We start from the raw sequence: 22,711 nt of genomic DNA on the forward strand, positions 1-22,711 counted from the left end.
ATGTTTCCCTTGTGGGGAAAGCTGCTTTTTATAATTCTCTGGAATTAATTAGAATGAAGTGTTAAAAAAGAATGAAGAAAAAAATTCCCCCTCTCCTTGAAAAGCTTTTGTCTCCTATTTCTGTTGACAGGTTGTTTTCCAGATACTTTTTTTTTTTTTTTTTTTTTTTTTTTTTTTTTTGATTGCAAGTGCTTAGTGCCTTGCATTGGAAGACAGCAGTTAGGAACTGAATTCATTGCTCATCCAAGACACGTTCTTGTAACTGGAGTTTGGATTACTGCCCGAGCCTAGGCTTTGGAAGATTTGTTTTAAATAAGTGCCACACCTCCCAGAGAAGGAGGGAAAGCACAGTGAAGGGGAGTTGGGCTCCACATCAAAAGTTCTTAGGGAACTTAAAACTTCGGTTCCTACAAATTATAGTCTATAAATTGACTTAAAGGTTTATGGAACAGATGTACTTGTTAATAAGTGCTGTGTAGGGGAGATACAGCACAGTCTGTAGATTTACTTCTTTCCTTCATTTAGCAAAGTTGAACTTGGCAAATACCAGTCATTGCCGTCTTCGTTTCTGCTTAACCTCTTTAGGATGTGGCCATCGGTATCAGGTTTTGTCAGTGATCCTGCTGAACTCCGTTCTTGTTGCTGTTACACAGTATCCTTGCTTTCTAAGAAACTACCACTAGACAGGTTGCTTTTAGTAATTCCTGAAAACTTCTCTGAGAAAGATGAATTGTATTTCATCACAGCCATTCCTGTTTAGAAGTCAGTGTCTCGGTTAGGCCTCTTATTAGTTTTGGAGTGTGGTGGATGTGAGTCAGAGTGGAAAAACGTTCTAAAATTAGACAAGCATTGTTAAGAATTTTATTAAATGAATTGCATCAGTGTCTTTTTACACTACCATTTTAATGGGCAATTCTCTGATTCTCTGTATCATTAGTTGACTAAAAAAGGGCTGAAGAGGCAAGAAACTTTTCAGCATTCTTATGTCTTCGAACATGCTAAAAGGTAAGGTGACATGCTTGTAGGTGAACCAGACTGCTTAAATACAGCCTCTTTGTTCTTCTGCTACCTCTACTAACAGAGCACCAGGACTGTGTTTTCCCCTAGGGAGAACAGGTGTATTATGGAGCTTCAGCTTCTTCCTTCAGGACTGAAGCAGAGCCATTATTTGAAAAGCATCTTATTTTTGAGATTAATATGTTAATGGCTAAAATTATGACCCCACACTGAGCTGAGTACAAACAGATGTCTCTGCTGAGCATGCTGCAGGATCAGGGCCCAGGTTGCCTTTTCGAAATTGGCCTCTGTGCTCTGGGAACTATTACTTCTTTCATTACGTCTGTGTTAAATGAGGTCGGTAAGTGTGTTAGATTCTTTTTTTAATGAAAACCTGATGCAGCATATTTGGAAAAGAAGTTTATTCTGTGATTCATCTGGCATAGTTATAGTTTTAAATGTCAGAAGGTAGGATGAGGAGTCATCCCTTTGTAATTGTAGGGAAATGAATTGTGTGAGATGTGCACACCTGTCTTAACAGGTGAACAACAGCATTGAGTGCTTTCTCTTTCAACTTGCTCCATGTGGAAAACATGTTGCCTTGCAGGTCCTAGGAATTTCTAATGTTCCAAATTTTTTTTTTTTTTTTTTTTTTTTTTTTTTTTTTTTTTTTAATAAGACTGATCAGCAGAGAAACTGATCCCGTTGCTCTGGGGTAGGAGAGGCCGGCAGTCTGTGGGAGAGAGCCATGTCTGTTCGGGAGTCGTTTAACCCGGAAAGTTACGAACTGGACAAGAGCTTCCGTCTGACCCGTTTCACTGAACTGAAAGGCACAGGCTGCAAAGTGCCACAGGATGTCTTACAGAAACTGCTCGAATCTCTACAAGAAAACCATTTTCAGGAAGATGAACAATTCTTGGGGGCAGTTATGCCCAGGTTGGGTAAGTAGTTGCTGCTCTGGACATTGGTGGTCTTTCTGCTTGGTTTGCTTAGTGGCACAATCACATTTGTGGTTTGTTTAACCAGTTTGAAAATTGTATGTTGTATAATGCATGCACAGCATCCAGAAAGCTGAAGAATGAATCTCATGCTGTCATTTGTTGGCATCTGGGATACAAGAATATTATTTTAATTATTTAACATCCTGCAGTGCACTCAACTACAAAGGCAAAACACTCAGGAACGGCCATTGTGATGGGCACATCCTTAGGTGTTAGTTTGCTCCTCCCTTTCCCCAGTAGATGCTGTGCAAACAGAAGTCCTGTCAGTTGATTTCTCAGTTAATTTCTAGACTTCTATGTTCATGCATTGCATTTGGAATTTGATGCAATGGATGAATGAATTTTACGCTATTAGATGACTCCCAGGTGAATTTCCCCTCTCCCTCCCCTTCCCTCTGTTCCTGGGTCACAGAAAATGAGCAAGAGAAGTTCCTTGCTTCAGCTGACTGGGAGTGAATTGTTTCACAATTGTCATTATACCTTTGAGTCCTTTCATTGTTCCCCACTCTAACTCTTTTGCTCACCTGTAGAAGCTGCCTGGGAAAGGCTGCCTTTCCAAGACCTCTGTGTTCTTGCCAGCTTCACTTTCTCTTTGATATTTGCACAATGATGCAAGCAATAAGGGAAAACAACCTGCACAAGCCACCTACATGGGGAACAGGGCAAATGTAGGTATTTTGATACCAGCTACTGTACCTAATATTGATATAGATAAATTAATGTAGATAATGTACTTAATGACACTTTTAATTCTGTTTGTCTATTTACTCAGCCCTGCATATTCAATCTCTTTGCAGTGCAGAATGGTTTTTTTTCCTCTCAATTTAGGAGTATCAATGGAGCATTTATTCTGAAGTTATTTCATTATCAATTTAATGTCCAATAATCTCATTTAAAATTATATAAACATTGCTAATTGTCTATTAGCAACCTAACAGGTTGCAACCCATTATTCTGGTAGAGATTGAATATAATGAGAGATTAGTAAGGCACCCATGTTCTTGCTTAAACAATGGGGATCTTTGTATGAAATATCTGAGCAGCAATTGTGTATGAAGCTGGGGTGGCACTATAATTTAATATTCCCTGATGGAGGACACTTTCATCTTTTTTCATCCCCAAATTGCTATTTATATGTATTTTTCTAAATTAAATAAGCTGTTCACAGCAGCATTTCAATTTGGCAATTTTCTAAAATCAGCAATAGTTTGGTTTAAATTTTTCTTTCTCTTACAAATTTACAGGCTGTAAACAATAATGGTACTGCTAGTAGATTTTTCTTTTACAGCTATATAAAAAGGTCTAAAAGTAGACTTATGCCATCAGTTTGTAGGTGTGATACTATGTAACAGAAAATCTGCTAGTAGTAGAAGGTGAAGAGTTCAGGTCTCTTCTAAAATATGCTTTTGTGATGAGTATCGCTTCCGCAAATGTGTCTTTGGATAAGTTTGGTGTGATTTGCCTTTGATATCTCGTGCTTAAAAGGTATAGACAGGTAACTTTGCCACCTGTGCCTAGGCATCATGCTTTTGAAATGCAGTCAGAGGGAGGCTGCCAGCAGCAGGCTCAAGCTCTTCCCTTTTTAGTTCTGCAATGGATGTTACTCAGAGCAAACTTAAATATGGCTGTAAGTAAGAAACTGCAAATCTTATGTTTATCCTCAGAGCTGTTATGGACTTGAAATCAGTCACGGCTCCGAACAAATTCACTTGTTATTCAGACCTGTTTTGGTGGAACATTAACGCAGCCTTAGAAGGATCATCATCATAGCCCCTTGGCCTGTCTGTCAAGCAGCGCTTTTGATGAAATTGTGGAAAAATGCCCAAGTGAAGTTGGTCTTGCAACATTATGGCATGAGTAGGTGAACTGAGGGCAAAACAGCTCCTGGACCTGGGCCACATCCATGACTGCTTATGTGCCCTTCCCTGGAGGCACTGGACATCAGGCATAGTGGCTTGGGAGCTTCTGTGGAGATTGAACAGCCCTAAATTACTGCTTGGGAGCTTGTCAGTGTCTGTTCTCTTCCAAGGCAAGATCTCCTGCCTCTCCAGGCAGGAGAAGCAAGAGCCTCTCCACCTATATACCAATTGCCTGGCAGACCTCTGTCCCTCAGATGACAGCAGCTTGCTCCATCCTTGTACAGAACACTGCTAAACACTGGCTTGTAGCTCTTGCTAGGGTAGTGTGTTTCATTAATATATGGGGACAGGTTCCTATCTGACATCCGCTCCCTAAAAATGGGCTGTTTTGAAGACTCTTGCCCTGTGGAGCATGCAGAGTAATTCCAGGCAGCTTGCTGCCAGCCCAGGAAGGAGGTAAGCTTCTTGCCATTGCTGCAAGGCACAAGGTTATCCATAGAGAGAAGTGTGGCTGAGCCAGCATGTTGTGATTTGTCACCTGCCCCTTTGGTGTGGGCTCTTCCATCATAGCAAATACTGGGAGGTTCTCATATCGCTTGTTCTGTTTGAAATATCCACTGTCAGGGAAAAGGTTGTGCTCAGTTGTGGTTTTCTCCAAGGAGTTCTGTGTCTGTCAGGTGGTCTGCAACCTTCCAGCTTTGCAAGGCAAGGTTAACGCAGTTGCAAAAGCTCCGGGTGGGTGAACCATCTTTCACCAAGGGCCTGGCCTGTGACTTGTGGAGTTCTTGTTCCTTCTGAAGTGAGGGAATGTCCTTTATGAGATGCTGTATCCTTTCACAACTGTCACTGTGTTTTTGTTGAGATCAGAGTGACAGGAAAACCTATTTGCTTTTGACAATATCAATGTACTTAGTTCCTCTTAACTTTAAATGTACTTACATAAAAGCACAGATGTTCTTGATGTGCTGTTATGCTGCTGCAAAATAATAAAGAACATTGTAGTTTAGTTCTTGCCTTCAGCCATTTGCACTTATGTTCAGTTCCAACCAGGAGTTTTCTTTCTTTGCTTTTTTCTCTTACTTGTGCTGTGTGCTTTCTCTGATGAAAGAATTTGCCGTGTCTGTTTACGCAATCTTACGAGTTGTATTTCACAGGCATGTTTTATAAGCTGTCTTGTTAAGAGCAACAGATAATTAAGGGCACAGTTACTCGCCTCACTCATGGATTTCTGTCTTTGCAGGAATTGGGATGGACACTTGCGTTATTCCATTAAGACATGGAGGTTTGTCATTAGTCCAGACGACAGATTATATTTATCCTATTGTGGATGACCCTTATATGATGGTAAGTTGGCTAAACTTAGTTCTTGGCTCTGTTGCTGATTTGAGCTTCTTGCCAATCTGATGGCTGTTCTGACCGTTTCTTCTAGATATGCAGTGCTAATTGTGTGATTAATTGCATTCAGAGTCTTTCCTTAATAGACATGTAGAGGGAAAGGCATCATTTCATCCTGGAATCTCCCATGTTGGCCAAGAATGCCACAGTGCTGCTTTCTATGTAGGTGAAAGCTGGGAGAACTGCCACCTTTAATTCAAATTTCCCTTCATTTCTTGTTCTGTGGGATTTGGTTTGAAGAGCCCAAAAGGGAAAAAAGAGCAGCCTGTAAAGTAGCAGAGAGTAAATTCCACTTACAAGCAGAACCGCACTGTAATTGGCCTTTTTAGAGGTACTGAAATAACCAGGTAACGTGTTAGAACTGGAAACACCTAAATGTCAGTAACTGGCAATAGTGCCTGGCAATTTCAGAGTGCCTTGTGAACACCAGCTTTCCTGTGGTGCTACCTCCCCTTGAACATGGACACGTTGAAATGACTGGTTGGAAGGTGTGTGCACTTTGGCCTTGGTTCCTTCTGTGTTCTGTCTCATTTAGTCTGTTTCAGCAGAGATTCCTGCCTGTGTGGGAGTGATCACTATTGACTTGAACAGGTCATGGGAAACAAATGAGCTTTTGAAAAAGACTTAATAAAGCTATAAGGAAATGTTAAATGAAAGGTGCTAGAATTCATGTTTTCTGTGATTTGGATGTGACTCCATTGCTTTTACTGCTGTTGGTGTGTCTGAATGTTTTATGTGCTGCTGTCTGTTTGCCCTGTGAGACCTGTCTGGTAGGTTTTAGACACAGTTTGAGATTGGGACCATCTTTTTTCTTTTTTTTTTATCAACATGCTTGACCAGGTGTTGTGCACATATGTAAGCCTAGCTCCTGTGATTTCTCTTCCAGGAGAGCTCTCTTTCTGCAAACTGAGCAGCCAAAAATCTCAGGCTGGCCTCGAGTATGGAGTTGTTGAGCTCTCCTGTTTTAAGTGGGTTGCTTTAATATCTTGTGGGAACTTGTCAGGGACCAGAGGAAAAAAAAAGTTTTGGAGATCTGTGTTCAAGTTTAGCATCTGAGAAACTCTTTTCTCACCTTATAATAAAAACTTGATGGACTAACTTGAGTTTTAAAGACTGTGGTGAAGTGGGAGGGTTGCTTTGTTTGGAGACGCCACAGGAGTAGATAGATGGGCCTGTGACCAGGTGACGTTTAGGTCAAGTGTGGTAGGAGTGGAATGTAAATTTGGCCTTAGTCCAGCTTCAGTGGTTGCATCATAGTTACAGTCTGTGCTGTGATGCATGCACCAGCAGCTGTAACCTTGGTGCTGTCTAACTTTCAAGTCCTTCACTTTTCATTCTTGAGGGCATTTATTTTAATCTGGTGGCTAGCCACTTCCTGATGTGTTTATATATGTGTATTTCTTCCTAAGAGCTAACTGAAAATGGGGATTTTGTCACGAGCCTTCTTGCTGATACCACCAATGATGATCCAGCAGGATTACTGCTCCTGGACCCTCTGCTCAGACCTCTCTCTCGAGGGCCAGAGTACCCCAAGGGACAGTATAGATTACCTTTTACTTGTGTGGACCACCATTGGTTAGAGGACAGTCAAATACAGTTTGCCATGGGGTTTATGGATGGTTGTTACAAGCAGAGGAATTGTGAGACTTGGGAATTTTGAGTTGGTGTCCAGGCTGTATAAAGGGGTGTGCTCTGGCCTCCTCTGCTCAAGACAGGCTACTGCTACCCTGCTTCTCCAGCTGCTTCTTTCCCTGGTTTAAGTCCAGGTGTCCCCTGACCATGCCTGTTGTTACTACCCTGTTACCAGTATCACTCATGTGCAGTGCACACTCTCCTTCTTGCCCTTCCTCTCAGTTTCCTTACCCAGGCACTTCTACTCTGGTTTTGAGTGGCTGTTTCCCGATTTAGAGCCTCTTCCTTTCTCTCTGCACAGGGTTTACCTGCAGCTCCTCATCTGATCTCTCTTCCTAATTGGAGGAGAGGAAGCAAAGAGGGAAAGCCAAAAGTGCAAATGAACTCCAAGCTGGGTGCTGTGACAGAAGGGATTAGGAAACAGCTGAGGAAGGCAAAACTGCCTGTGGACTCAGCTGAACTTCTGATTTCTGCTTCAGAAAACAGCTTTCTCTCACTCTAGCACTGCCTATTTTAAAACTAAGTTCTGCAGTTATATGCAAAATCATTCTTCTTTCTTTTCCCCTTTCTCCTTCACTTTGGCTTTGTCCTTGAAAACACTTAGTCTGTGTGCAAAATTATCCCTAGGATGTACACCTGTAAAATCCATACCAAGCACAGGATTTATTCAGCTTAAATGGTTTATTAGAAAAGTTACAAGCAATCGCAAAAAGGTTTTTTAATAGGTATCAATCCACTGGGAATAGGGCTGGTACTGGCCTCTGTTGTGGCACTGTGGAGACACCTGTTTGAGTACAGGAGCAGGAGCTGGCTGGTTTGAGAGAGTGCATCTTTCCCCTTCCATCCAGGAACCTGTTTGTTGCTGTTTTAAGGACCTTCACTCAGGATTGGAGATGGGTGTCTGATTCTTCATCCTTTGCCCTTACAAATAGTTCTTAGTATTGCACACAGATCTTTGTGTTTCAGGGGCACTACACAAGCAGGCAGGTGGCCTGCAGCACCTGGCCAGGCTGACTCCTGTTTGTGAGCCCTGTTGTGTTTGTTGATGTTCACAAGCCCTGTGTTGTTCTCTCTGCTCCTTCAGACTTGGGAATTGCACTTCCCTGAATTTGTTTCCATAGTGGTTTTGGCAGCTGGCAAAAGCATTATTAGACTGACCTCTGACTATCAGATGTGTTGTCAGTATGGTTTTAAAAACTTATCTGTTATTCCTAACAGGGCACAAACCAGCAGTTTGCTTGGTAAATACTGAAGATAACAGAGAATGGCTTGATAGTTCCCTTCCACAGAAGGGAAATGGCAGGCATATAGAAATTTAACAGCCAATATCCATCAAACAGTGCAGTATACAACTCATTTTTTTCTTAATAGTTTAAGATTTATATGATTAAAACATATTTCAGTTCCAAATATCAGGGATTCCCCTGATGCCACTGAAAACTCTTGAATTTATGAAAAACTGTTGTTAAATTTATTTGTGACTTGGAGATGTTGTTTCATGTCATCAGCAGGTGAAGTAACTGCCTGAAAATACTACCTTTTTGCAAATTGTATCAAATAAGCATGTTGTTATTTTTACCATGGTGGTGTTCCCTTTGAACATAATGAAAAGCACAGATTTAAAATCATAAAGCCAGGTGTTGGTTACCATTCTGCAACTGTAAACCTAAAACAACTTTCATAGAATGCACGGAGTCTTCCAGAGTAACACAACAGAATTTGTCCTATATTTTAAAATACCTTGCTGTCCCTTAGGGCACACCCTGTATGAGGAAGTTCTGCATCTTGATCAGGAAACTTGATGTCTCATTTGTGCTGGATCCATACCTCAGAAACCCTGACTCAGATCCATTAATTTAGTAAAATTAGTGTAGTGTAACTAACCTCATGTGATGCAAGTGATTGCTTCTCAGTCCTGTCAGCTTCCTGACTTCTTAGACAGACAGCAGCAGACAAACAGTTTTGTCTCTTGTATAAGTTTTGTTAGTGGAGATACTTACACACACAACAGTCAGTAAAATTGTTGGTACTGTAGCAAAATTCAGCCTGATCTTGTCACCTGAAAAGTGACAGATAGATACATCTCTCTCACTATGTGAGCGGTGGGGGCACACAGCTTCCCTCAGTGGTGGCAAATCCAGTTCCTGGGAGCCCTGAGCTCCTTCATTCCCTGCACATGCTGTCATCCCCAGGCAGCAAAGGAAGCACCCCAGTGTGGGTGTGTGCTGGCAGCACAGCCATATCCTCTGGGAAGAGGAGTTCTCCTAAAAACTGAGGAGTGCAGACATGGCTTCCAGAGTAGTGCAGGGAACAAACATCTTTCTCATCAAGGACCTGTCTCCTGCATATTCCGATGCAGAAGAGTTACAGCAATATGTTCTTTTTGGATTAGCTTCCTAGCAGTTGTGAATTCTATGCAATGGCCATCTCCATCAGGATGTACAGTTTTGTGCTGGAATAAAGTTAATAACAACATACCACATTAAGTAAACAGAGCTTGTTATCAAAGAAAAGACTGTTGATCTTAACTTCAGCCTCTCAGACTGGGCATTCAGTCTTAACTCTGGGATTCCTATGGAGTCAGTGGGGAGAGTGTGTTGACCAAGAGAGCTGGGATGAATTCTCTCCATAGCTGTAAAAGGAAGGATACCTGCACTTCTGCATGGGCACATAGCACAGAATGGATCATGCCACGTCTCTGGCTGGGTTTCTTAATGCTGTGGAGTAAGAAGCTGTGTCAGAGTGCAAACACATACTGGAAGCTTTGTTTAAACATTCACCAACAGTCCTGCAGATTTTTTTTCTTGCCTCTCTTTGTTTTTCAGGGACGGATAGCATGTGCCAATGTCCTAAGTGACCTTTATGCCATGGGGGTCACAGAATGCGACAACATGTTGATGCTTCTTGGAATCAGCAATAAAATGACAGATAGGGTAAGATTTTTGGCACTTTATCTTGAAGGAAGACTTAAGCAGTGAAATGTGCTCAGAATGTATTTACCTTTAGTGTATTTTCTTCTCAAAGTTTGAAGCCATTTAAGGAAGAGATGGTCTTATTGAATGGCTCAGTTCATAGTATGGATTTAGCCTCATGAACATTCTGAGGTCATGTGCTAACAGTTCAGTTTTCTGTGGCATTGTAATCTGCTGCCTTCATCCTCACCAAAAGGGGTCCCTCCTTCTGTCAAAGGCCAGCATTTGATTGCCAATTCATGTATCAATCTGGATAGATAATTATGGGTTGGTTTTGCTTTCTTTTTATTATTTTTATATTTCTTTTTATTCTTTCTTTTCTTTTTTTTTTTTTTGTGGAAGTGGCCAGCATGTATGGTTGTTTTGCAGTAGCAAAAAAGGGATGTTATTCTTAGAAGGATGTAAGCTGAAACTTTGATGGTTGATGGAACCCAAATGCATCTTGATTAAATGTTGCCTTTTAGCACTGCACTGCTGTGGCCGTACCTGGTTACAGCAGCAGGATAGTTGTTCTGAGTTTCCAGAACTCTGATTACTCTTATATGACCTTTTGAAGAATGTTGCTTCGGTGTAAGAGTGAGTGTCTTTGCACCTCTTCTACACAGAGCTGTAAAACCTTAACTTTATGGGTTAACATGCAGTTTTCAGGAGGCCAGACTCTTCCTAAGGGTTGCTTTTCTGTCATGAACTATTTGCCATGAGGGCATTTGGTTGGAGTGGTTAAAGCCCTGGACCACTCTTGCAATGACTAGCACTGCTGTGTATGGAACTCTGACTTCTGTTTTGATCTCTAGGAAAGAGACAAAGTGATGCCTCTAATTATCCAGGGTTTCAAAGATGCAGCAGAAGAGGCAGGAACATCTGTTACTGGTGGCCAAACAGTGTTAAATCCCTGGATTGTTTTAGGAGGAGTGGCCACGACAGTCTGTCAGCCTAATGAATTTATAATGTAAGTTAAATCACTGAACAATCAAAGGCACTGGTCTGAGGGATACAGTAGAAATCTGTTAAGCACTGTGTTGTGATCTTGTGGTGTGTCTCCTGATGAATAAAGCAGTACCTACTCCTGCTTGCGTTTGTCCTTAGCACTTTGTACATATTTGCTTTTTTTAAATGGGATGTCCTTTTACTTCTCCCCACGCCCCAGTACTTTTTGATCCCACTCTCCTTTTGACAGGAGAATTAAGCTTCTAATCTTTAAAGGTAGTGGAGACTGTTTTGAACATAAATTTCTGCCACACTTATACATGCCTTTCAAAACCATGTCCCAATTACCCTGTTAATGGCTGTAGAGAACTACAGAACTGCTGTCTTTAGAGCATTCTGTCCATTTGACAGTAGCTGATATTGAATGTCCCACTGTGGCATGTTACTCTGTACAAATGAATTTGAGCATGATCTTAATGCTGGATATCTTATGCCCTGGATAAAAAAGGTCAATTTTTTCCCTTATCATCTCAAAAAATTGAAAGAAGATATGTAATTTGGTGTGTGTGTGACTGCAAGCATTGTTTTTTTTCCAAGAAAGAAGGATTAGCACTTTTAAAACAAGTTTGCAGTATATTCATCAATAATATTGCATGGCAATGAATCCCAAAGGGTAATTCTGCAATTAGTCAGTTTTTTAACTGTGCAATAAGATGCATGGGTCTGTGAAAATCTAATTATCAGCACTTATTCCTAATAACGTGTTTGAATCTTGCTATATAATTAATATATGAATTCTTTGTTTCCAGGCCAGACAATGCAGTGCCAGGAGATGTGCTTGTATTAACTAAACCCTTGGGAACACAAGTGGCTGTGGCTGTCCACCAGTGGCTAGATATTGTGAGTACACTGCAAAAAAAAGAAATAGGGAAGAGACATGTTAGTTAAAGATGACCTTCCTCATTCCCTCAACATGACAAAGTTCAGCTCAGATGGGAGTGATCTGTCACCTCTCCTCCTTCCTCCTTGATATGTTCTGCCCTTCCCTGCTTGTGTGCAAAACTCCTTTGGAATCGAGGCAGTTTACAGTTTTGTGCTTAGTGAGTCCATCTTGGTTGCACCTAATTCTTAGTTATTTCTCAGGCAGTGCTGTAATAACCAAAATTGTTTACTAACAGAACAACAGACTATCACCCTGGGCAACATTATGCCCTATTCCACCTGCCAAAGTAATTGGCAACGCTCATTAATGGCAATTAGGCCAAGAATGCTCTCTCTGTGTTCTTGGGCTTTCTGCTTGTGTACATGGAAGTTTATCTGCGTTTCACATGTATTGCCCTGTGCATTCAGTAAGAATATTTCTAGCAGCATTATGGATGTAGACATACTTCCATCTGTTACTTCAGGCAAAAATGTAACTACTGAACTGAAAAGTGACTGCAAAATTGGCATCTGCTTATGTTGTCTGGCTCCCAGTACGTGTCTTCTGAATTATAACTGCTCAGTTTATACTCTAAAAAGATGCATCTTTTCTACTTTTGGGACTCCTGAGCCAATAGACTGGCAGAGGAGTGAGCTGGAATCTACTTTGGCTTGGCTGTTGGCCACTGCATTGTCAGATGAATTCTAATTACGCAGCTAGTGTTAGCAAAGTGGGAGAGAACCAGTTTAAACCTTCATTGGAGTCTGAAGTGTGAGCAACAAGAGAAAAATATTTTTCTCCTTCTTCATGGGGTCTGGCTGAGCTATTCTGACCTCTTCAGAATCCTGTGTTTTCCACAGATATAAGGATCAGGGCCTCAGATAATCTTGATATGAAAATGAAGTGAAACAACAAGACCCCAATTCCGTAGTACGTTTTCTAGCCATAATGTAACTTCTTAACATATCTTCTTGCTGTACTGATAAGCAGACTTGCAAATTAAGGCTATTCTGAATTTCCACATATTTCAAATACTACTAATTTCCTTGACTGTCAAACAAAAACCTTCTGGTCTGAAAAATGAGGACAGCCAGGAAATCAATACTGCTATTATGTGTAAACAGAATATATCTTTGGTTGTGGTAGGAAAATTTCTTAGTAGCTGTGCTACCTTTTCTCTAAGCTTTGTGTTGTGAAAGAGTAGGGAAAGTGAAACTAGAATTAATTACCTATCATGAATCCACCTGTAAATCAAATTTTGGTGGGGAAATGGACTTCATATTAAAAAGTGTGTGGGAGAAGGTATAGTATAGCAAGTTTATGCATAGGCAAGAAAGGAAAACTGGAGTGTAGAGATATGTATCCTTAAAGGCATGAAAAGGGGTGCTGTGATGTGCCCCTTCAGAGAGGGTTTTCTAGCCCTTGCTGTTGTCTACAGACCCTTCCCATTTGGAAATCTAAGCTTGCTTTTATAACCTGTTTGGGAGTTTTTGCAAACTTTTCTGCCTTAATTCTCTGTTGACTAACCCGAGTATCTGATTGCTGTAATGGAGAGGAATTTGCCTCCAATTAGTATCTTACCTGTGTTTGTGGCTCTTCTACCCTCAGCCTTTAGTTCTGCTTTCACATCATTTGTGATTTCCATTGCCATCATCTGACCAGTTTCCATCCTGTGATCAGCCTCAGAACTGTGTTTTTGAAACCTAAGGCAGAATAAATGCTCAGGGTTTTTTCAGTCATTTCCAGAGTAAGAATAATCACTATTCTGTCATCTCTATAACAGCCACATCTTATTTTTTGACTTGGTCACTCATTTGTGTAAACAAAAATGCTTTTCTTTGATTGGTAGATCCAGTTCAACCTAATCTCGGAAACTCTGGTCCCACTGCCATTGTTCCTTGCTCTTTAACGATTTATTTATTTTGGCTGACCAGTCTTTCCCCCTTTTGCCATTTCGGGATTCTCTCTTACACCTGTTGAAGTCAGCACTCACTTAAGACAAGATCCTTCCCCAGTGCAGCATCACCTACCACTTCTTAGTAGTTCTTGCACCTTTTGTTTAGTAAGAAGTTTGTTCTATACATTTACTCTATGGAATGGCAGTGTAGGTATTGTGGCTATTTCAGTTCTCTGTAGTTTTATTTTCATTGTAAAAAAATAAGTTGAATCAGTTTGTAGTGTGGCTTTTAAAAATAAAATAGTTGCTTTGTTTCATTCTGGATCTGGAATCGCTTCAGCTTCGAATGAAACAATTGCCCTTTATAAAGGTACTGTTTCCTAAATTGTTGTGAAACCCTTCTGGGACAAAGAGCATTTATGGGAATGTGATGAAGAGATGAGTCCATACCAAACACTGGAGAATGGTTGGAAGATGCTGGTATTAAATTGTAAGGGAGGCTTATGAAACCTAATCCTGAGCTAGAGTGATTATATTCTGCCTTAGCATACATTCCTCTGCCCAGGACTGGTGGGTATCAGTGATCTTTCCTGGTCAAAGTGTCCAGGTATGAAATCAAGAACAACCTCTTAAAATCCCAAGAAGCCAGAAATTAAAAATCTCAACATCCAGCAACAAAGTTATTTTAATTTGGCTGTGGGAGTTCAATCCAGACAGTTGCCTTGAAGGAATGCTTTCCCTGGGGTAGTTTATTCCACTCCACTCAGCTGCTGAAAGCAGGATTTGAGGTGCTTAGTGCCTAATAGCTCTTTAAATAAACTTTGCTGGGGTACAGCAGACTAAGGCACACACCTCTGACTGTGGAACATTTTGCCCCTCTTTAACTGAGTTTAAAAAAAAAGGTACATTTTGGATTAAGGGTTGGGGTTTTTTTAAGTGGTCAGGGTGTGCTTTAAAATATACAGCTGAAAATCTAAAAGAAACATCTTTATTTCATCCATTAGCCTGAAAAGTGGAATAAAATCAAACTCGTGGTAACGCAGGAGGATGTAGAACTAGCATACCAGGAAGCAATGATGAATATGGCACGGCTGAACAGGACAGGTAAGAAGAGATGTGTGTGTTGGAGGGGAGGGATTGTGAGTTTTTTTCAATTCCATACTCAATTTAATTTCACTGCCTTGGGGAATTGTGACACAGCCACTTTGTCCCTTTCATTCTGCCCCATCTTTCTGCTGTTCAGTGTTTGTGAAACAAGCAAATTAAAATCAAACGCCCTCTTGTAATTACACAGCAAAAACACAAAGCTGCTGGATATGATTATGACTCATGTGAGTGCTGCAAGTAACATCACAGTGAGTTAGAGGACATTTAAAAGGGAAATATACTGGATTTGTTCCTTATCTCTCTACATAGAGAAGGCCTGACAGTGATAAACTTAAAAGAATTTGAAATAGAATAAATAAAGGAAAAGCTCTAAACTTATGTAAGCTTCAATTTAAATTTTAATGTTTAAAACTTTTTTACTTTCTTCTAATTCGGTCTTGTACTGTGCTTTCCACAGTGTGGAATATGTATGTGGAATATGCTTACTTTTCTGTTTGTTTGTCTTTTTCCTGTTCCTGTAGTGGGTTTTTTGTTTTGATTTTTTTCTTTTAATTTGGTAGAGGAAAGGTTCTGCTTTTACCCTAGAAATTTTAATCCATGATTTCCCTTCTTTGTCCAAAGTATCTTTTGGCAGAGTGGGGAATTGAATTAAACGTTTCCTTACTTACTTCTGAGTTGAAGGAATGGGGATAGTTAAATATCTCTTTTCCCGTTTATTCAGTTTTCATTTCTTACGTCATAGCCCTGGTTTTTCATTCTTTGTCAAAGCCTTCCAGGAAAGATAAATGACCATCATTGTCTTATGGAAAAGCACTCAGTCCTGCTCTTCTATTGGGAAGCACCAAAGAAAGGCAAAGCATTCTTTGTTTTGTTTTTCTCTACTCTTGTCAGACACCTTTAACAACACTTAAGTACTCTTAGCTGGTGCTATAGTCCTGCATGCAGGGGTGCCCTTTGCCCACCCAGGAGCTGCAAATGCACAGGAATTTCATGAATGTGTAGGTGGGAAGGCTGGGGCCCTTCCCCCACAGCCGCAGGCTTTGTTCTTCAGCTCTTAAACTTTGAGTGTCCACATCTCAAGTTCTGATGCCACCATTGCAGAGTGGCAGGGGAAGAGGTGTGAGAAGACTGAGCTGTGTCTGGTCCCTGCCTTTAGTGAAGCAAAGCTGAGCTCAGAACCTCCCTGGCCTCAGCTCTGGGAAGTTTGGATCTGAAGCAAATCCCTGTTTCTTAGACTGCCAATATAAATGAGTAGCACATGGCTAATAGACCATGCTCATAAATTCAACTTCCATGACGGATTTTCAGCATGATTTAATGTCTTAAATACAAATGGAATTTTTTAAGTGTTACGTGCCCTATTGGTGAATTCCAGTTCTCTTCAAGCACGATTTTATTTATTTTATTAATTTAACCCAACCTGGTTTGCATTAAAGGTATGCAACTTCATTCAGACTGTGCACAATATTGTTGAAGCATTTTCCTGATAATTCAGTATTTTCTGATTTGGTGGTTTTTTTCTCCCTCCCTCTCTTGTAGCTGCTGGACTCATGCACACTTTCAATGCACATGCAGCTACAGACATCACAGGATTCGGGATCCTGGGGCATGCACAAAACCTTGCCAAGCAGCAGCGAAACGAGGTGTCCTTTGTTATTCACAACCTCCCCGTCCTGGCTAAGATGGCTGCTGTCAGTAAGGCCTGTGGCAACATGTTCGGCCTCATGCATGGGACTTGTCCAGAGACTTCAGGTAGGTGACAGCTGTGCCACCCTCTTCTTTCCCTACACCTGCACCTCAGAATTCCATTTCAAACCTATAAATCGCGTGCTGTGCGTTTAGAGTCACAGTTGGTTTGGCACCTGGCCAGGCTAATGAGCAGCAGCCACACAGCTGTTCACAACTGACTCCTTCAGCCTGACTTCCAAACCACCATCCTGTCCTGAATGCCTTCCACTCCCCAATGGAACACTGTTACAGAAACCCCGCAACCCTCCAGTTTGCAGTTAGTGATGATTCTGAATTCTTTTGAAGCCTAATTTTTCTCTGTTAACTGCAGAACAGTGAATATCTGGAAATTCCACCACATCTGGCACTGTTTTCTCAAAAGCAAAGCCACTGGCAGTAGTTTCGCCTGACAAAGGATGGTGTTCGGTTTGTCACTACAAAATATAGTGTTGGGTGGGCCAGTGTTGGCAACTGAGGCCTTCTCTGTCCCCAGCATACAGATATCCAAGAATACAGCTTACAGCTTTTCTCCCTTTTATGATATCTGACTTTAAGGGACCGTACGAGCAGCAAAAAAATAAATGTTGTTTTCTGACCCATTTATTACTTCAATAAAGTTGCCACTTGCAGTGACAGTGAGTACAACAGACTGTACTGAAAACTTGGCTGTGGACAAAAACATTTACAGAGTCATCAGGTGATGAGAACTTCTGATGGTTTTTAAGTTGCCTTATTAAGAGTAGGCTCTTCTCTGATGAGCATGATCACTGTCTTCTGCTGGAATTCTTTCTACTTCACTTTCCCCTTGAATCTTCTATCCTGTTCCATTTTGTTTTTTCTAATTTAGTCTGACTTTTCTTTCTCTTTGGGAAATGGAGAGATGTAGCAACAAATCTGTCTTTTCCTCTTATCTCATTTCCCTGCCATCTTCCGGCTCTCCAGAAGTATTATCCAAGTTCTCTGCAGTTCACAATAGAGGGGGCCCCTTGAAGCAAAACAGTCCGAAGATCCAGAAAAAAGCATCACAGTGAGAGCCATATGCTTTTCCCCTAGTGAATACATAACTTACACTGATGTGCTGAGCTGTTCCTTGGCCATCTGTACTTGAGCAGACACTCTGTCCTTCAGAGACTGTGTGGCTCAGACGATGTGTAACCGGATATGGGATGTGAACCCTTTCCAAGTCCAGAGTCAGTCAGAAGGGAGCAGAAATATCTGGTGGTAGCTTGGCAAGCTGTGTCAATAAGGTTGGTAGCACCAGTCAGATTCTTACTACCCAGGAGCCCACATAGCTGGAGTGCCAGTAGCATTTATTATTTGGAAAAAGCCTAAAAAATAGCATGACATGGAGCTGGAAGTGCAAGGTGCTGTTCCAGGTGAGTGGCTGTAGCAGAGGTTTGGATAGCAGTTGGTGTGGGAATGGTTTAGCTGCAAACTGAGTGCTTATGTCTTCAGAGCTGCCCATCCTGCACCCTGGGGTATACCCAGTTCTCTTTTCACTGAAGGAATGTAAAATGGTGCAGATGGATGCATTGCTGGGAAGTGGGAAGTGCTTGACTTCAGAATCTCTTTTGGGACTGAGAGCAAGAGGTCTCTGAAATGCTGAGCAGCTTGTGTTGGGCAGAGATGGATGATAATGGGAAAAACAGTGAGACAGATCTGGTAGGTGGTGAACTGTCGGTGCCTCAAAACACCCTGGCTGATTTGATCACAGCATTGTGTCTCTCGCATTAGAGGTGGCCACAGGGATTTGTCAAAGGACAGTGTCTGCCAGATACCCAAAGGATCCATAGCCATGTGTACACACTGACTGGGCTCTGGCTTTGGGCTTGCACTGCAGAGCCTGGTGTGTCAGCAGTGCGCGCTGGGCAGGCTGCGCTGGCACAGCTCCTTAGCACTCACACCAGGCTGTTTGCACACCTCCTGTCCTGCGCTGGATTTATGTGAAGGCCAGGGCCTGCCTTGCTGTGCCTGATACCCAGCTGTGGGGAGGCCTGCTGGGCCTGCTCAGGGCTCTGCTTACTTAACACAGACACTCCTTCTCTATTGGCTTAAACTTCTAGACATGCTCTGTCTGTAGCTTCTTCATCTGGGAACAGATGTTTTTCAGCAGAGTGGGCAGGCAGTAAGAAATTTACTGGAAAACTATTTGAATGGATTTTAAGGATATTGTGGAGTTTTTTCCCCATGTGCATTTGCTGGGCACCTGTTGACAAAAGTCAGTGTTGAAAAGATGTATTATGTCATCTGTTCCATCCTTCAGGCACTCTTACTAGTGGTGTAGTCTCCTAAAATTGCACTTCTACATGATTCTGTGCTCTCTTTTAGGGAACTCTGGTAATGGTTTGAGTTGCAGTCAGGCATTCGGTTTCAAAAGAATGAATTGTTAGACTGGCTTCTTGCAGAGATAAGTCACAGAGTTACTCTGTTTGGGACATTAATACATGTGTGTATTTTTCAGTCCTAACTTTTAACACATCTTTGTGTTTTAACACACAAAATAACTTTTGGATGTCAGATGACTCTTATAGTGTAGTAGAGGTATCTTAACTTGGTGTTTGTGGAGATTTGGTGGAAATAGGCAGATGATAGGTGGAAAAGAAGGGCTGTGTCAGTGCCTGACAAGAGGCAAGGCTAATGATGTCATCCTGTTATAAGTCATTGTGGGAGAAAGCCATTAGCAGGAGCAAGGACTTGGTTTTGATCCATGAACTATTTGTATCTCTGCTCTTAATTACAGAGCTTTGTGTCGCCTGCTTTTGAAGTGTTCTCTGTCCACTTCCCTGCTTGAAATATACTTGTTAAAACCAGCAATGTTCAAAGCCTCTTAGCAAAAAATAAACCCCTTTTGTTCTTACAAAGATAAGCCAGGACAGCCACCAAATATCTGTATCCTTTCAATTCCCAAAAAGCAGAGCAGCTGGGAATGCCAAGAAAACAGACTAGCCTAAAAAACGTGGTGGAGAATCTTAAGGACTTACCCAAAGGGTTAAAGAGAGACTGGTCAGTGTAGCAGAGAAATAAATATAATCCCTGCATACAGGAAGCCTGCTGCTGGTTGAGAGTAGCCCATAGCGTTATTGATCAGACTGGGATGTAGCCAGCAGGTGGGAAGTAATTTTTTCACTGGAAACTGGGATTTTGTACATGTTTTTGATCTTGCCAGAGAGTGATAAAGGGGTAGGTATACAAGTGATACAAAATTGCAGGAAGAGAATGTGTGTGAAAAAAAATGAGTAAAGATTACTTTTCTGCTCTTTCTTATTTCCTTTTTCACCATACTTGCACACCTCTCTTCTGGTTAGTTAGCACCTTCTCTGCACTGCCACTTGCAAACCTCTCTCCTGACTCACTTGCACCATAAGTTTCTCTTCAATTGGATTTAGAGCCTTCCATTGGAATGTCACATAATTCCTTTGCAATTGATTTCTCTGTTACATCTGGAGTAGTTACAGGTGCTGTCATTCAAGCTGATGGGTTTTTTGTTGTTGTGTTTGATGGAAATACCTGGATGTTACTTTGAAATGTCAGAGATGTAGGCATTTTCTGGCTGGCACACTTTTCTTCATACAGAATCTAAAAAAATCACTTTCACACTTCCACTTACCCTTTTAATGAACTCCTCATGTTCAGTAGCTGCTTCTTCCTCATAGCCCTAAATGAAAAGTGTCTTTAGTCACCACCGAGGGGACTGTGTGCTTGGAAAAGCAAACATCAAGGTGCCCACGGTGCTGAGGAGTTGTGAGTGGAGGAGGAGGAGGTGGCACCGAGCCCAGGATGGCCTGCTCAGCAGGTGGCCCTTTGCCCCAGGGCTGGCTCAGAGCTGGTGGCAGGACTTGGGAGGATGAGAAAGCTTTGGGTCAAATTACTCTGTAAGAGTAAGTGAAGCTCAGCATGTGCCCAGATTCCGGGGTGTGTGAATCTACTCTCTCCCTGTGTTCTCCAAACATTTTCAATTCACTTGCTACCTACCTTTTTCAGTGCTCTGGGATTTTAAAAATGGAAGTGCTTTTAGGTTTAACTGTGGAATGGTGAACTTGCTAACTGATTACCTTGCCACTTCTGAAAGCGTTCATTAGTAAATGAAGTATTTTCAATCATGTCTGAGAAAAAAAACTTACAGGAAAGGCTAAAAAGGTTAGAAAATTATCAGACAAAGGGGTCACAAGCACTGTCACAGGGAGCACTGTATCAAGCCTGTGTTTCATGTTCTGCCTCTTGCATTCTCAGCAGGGCAGTGGTCCCTGCTTTGATGAATGATTTCATTGCAGGGAACAGGATTACTCACAGAATCAGCTGCCACCAATATGTGGTTACAGGTATCTGCATATGACCTTTATCCAAAACATTTCTGTGTAGAGGCACTCCGCAGTCCTCTGAGGAAGGTTACAGTGCTGGTGTTGTTTCAGTATGTCATTTGTTGGCATCAGTACCACGTCCTTTTGCCAACATCTTTTGTGTGTATTTGGCTTCATTTATCTGAAACTAGACACTGCATTCAGGCACAGACATCTTGCTGTAGAGCAAGAGCTCAGACTTCCACTGTGTCTTTTCTTGGAGTCTTTGGAGTTCATTAGACTCCACTGAAGTCACCAAGTGCTTGTCCAAGTAGAGATCTGGCAGACCAAGGCTGAAATGCTTTGCAGTCAGATGTTTTGATGCTCTGCTCTCTTTCTTTGCAGGAGGCCTCCTCATCTGCTTACCACGAGAACAGGCAGCGCGTTTCTGCGCCGAGATCAAGTCCCCAAAATACGGCGAAGGCCACCAGGCGTGGATTATTGGCATTGTAGAGAAGGGCAACCGCACGGCCAGGATTATAGACAAACCCCGGATCATTGAAGTGGCACCACAGGTGGCCACTCAGAACGTGAACCCCACGCCCGGTGCCACCTCTTAATAGAGATGAAATAGCTGTTTGTTTTTGAATAGATCTATTCCTTTTTCATCCTACAATTTAAAGAACTGTAAAAAGAAAAGAAAACTTGTTGTGTCTGCACATCTGGTGGCCTTAGGTCAGTTTATGAGTGGATACAAATAATAAAATAAAATCCATTGCCTTTTTTTCCTGTTACATTAACTGAAGATGCACCTAATCTTGAGGCAGCTTCTGAGTTGAGAATTATATTGTTATCCAATACTGTTGATTCATTTTGAATCTTTAGACACTTATCTCTTGCCGCATAGGCTCTTTTTAAAGGTGCTTTCACGTAGCACAGACATTACCAGTAGTAGTGTCGAATAGCAGTTTGTGTCCTTTCATTATGTGTGTATTTATCATGAGTCTAATTTTGATGCCTTGAGTGATATTCCAGAAAGGCAATAAATTGACAAGCGACACAGTGGGTTACCCAGTAGTAAGAGGTTGCATGATTGCATTCAATCTTTGATTTTTTTTTTTTAAGTTTTTTTTTTTTTTAAGTTTTTTTGTAAGGTTTAGTCTTACCAAGAGCATCTACAACCCTGGACATTGCTTGGTAGTGCACACAGTTTAAACAGCAAGTGCTGACTTTTTGCATGGAAAGCGCTTCAGAGTCGAAGGAGTCATTTTGAATTTCATTATTTGTAGACCTGACAATATTTACTGTATTATCAATGATTGTTTTCTTTATTGATAGTAAGGACAAATAATTTTTTTTTTTTTTTTTTTTTTTTGCAACGTGATTGGATGTGCTATAGTGCAACAAAGGTTTTGCAGACCAAAAGGTTACTGTATAATATTCATTTACAATTCACTATATAAATAACTACACAAATAATTTTTAAATATAATCAAACTAAAATAAACCTCTGTTCTGTGGATGGTAGTGTTTAATACATTTTATATTTTGTATAGTGATTACAAGCCTTTTTTGTTTCTTTAAAAATCAGCAGCTGTTTAGTATAATTCTTAGTATTATTTTGTTCTTTGCTCAAATACAATTTTCTGCACGCTTTTGTGATCTGTGTTTAAAACCGACATTGCCAACAATGCAGCTTGAACTTAAGCTTGTTATTCAAAATAAATATTTAATTTTTTTTATTGCTCTTGTATAAGTGCATCAACTTTTTTGATTCCTAGCTGAATTATTCACTGGAAAGAGGAGAAATCCTAATTTTTTTTACGTTTTATTGCATGTGTGATTATGTTGATAATTGTGATCACTCCTTTAATCAGTTCTCCAAGCTGTGATGTCCAGTGGTAACCTTGAGTAAAGCTGAGGGCAAGTAGGTTATCTCCAAGTGTGTTACCCACTTGATTTGTTTATTTTACTTACCAGCACCAAGTATGCAACATT

General features: G+C 41.2%; 1 protein-coding gene across 2 annotated transcripts in view; it reads left to right on the top strand.

The window, feature by feature from the left end:
* SEPHS1 (selenophosphate synthetase 1) overlaps positions 1-22,466 on the top strand; it is a 24,039-nt gene extending 1,573 nt beyond the window's left edge. For both annotated transcript variants that reach the window (XM_048302691.1, XM_048302690.1), the window contains exons 2-9: positions 1,676-1,937; positions 5,097-5,200; positions 9,709-9,816; positions 10,650-10,804; positions 11,592-11,682; positions 14,606-14,705; positions 16,248-16,460; positions 21,119-22,466. In XM_048302691.1, the coding sequence (XP_048158648.1) occupies positions 1,745-1,937; positions 5,097-5,200; positions 9,709-9,816; positions 10,650-10,804; positions 11,592-11,682; positions 14,606-14,705; positions 16,248-16,460; positions 21,119-21,333 (1,179 nt within the window). In that variant the 5' untranslated portion in view covers positions 1,676-1,744 and the 3' untranslated portion in view covers positions 21,334-22,466. The remainder of the gene's footprint in view (positions 1-1,675; positions 1,938-5,096; positions 5,201-9,708; positions 9,817-10,649; positions 10,805-11,591; positions 11,683-14,605; positions 14,706-16,247; positions 16,461-21,118) is intronic.
* The last annotated feature ends 245 nt before the right edge of the window (positions 22,467-22,711 follow it).

This window comes from Corvus hawaiiensis, chromosome 4 (assembly GCF_020740725.1).
Source record: "Corvus hawaiiensis isolate bCorHaw1 chromosome 4, bCorHaw1.pri.cur, whole genome shotgun sequence".
NCBI classification, from domain to species: Eukaryota; Metazoa; Chordata; class Aves; order Passeriformes; family Corvidae; genus Corvus; species Corvus hawaiiensis.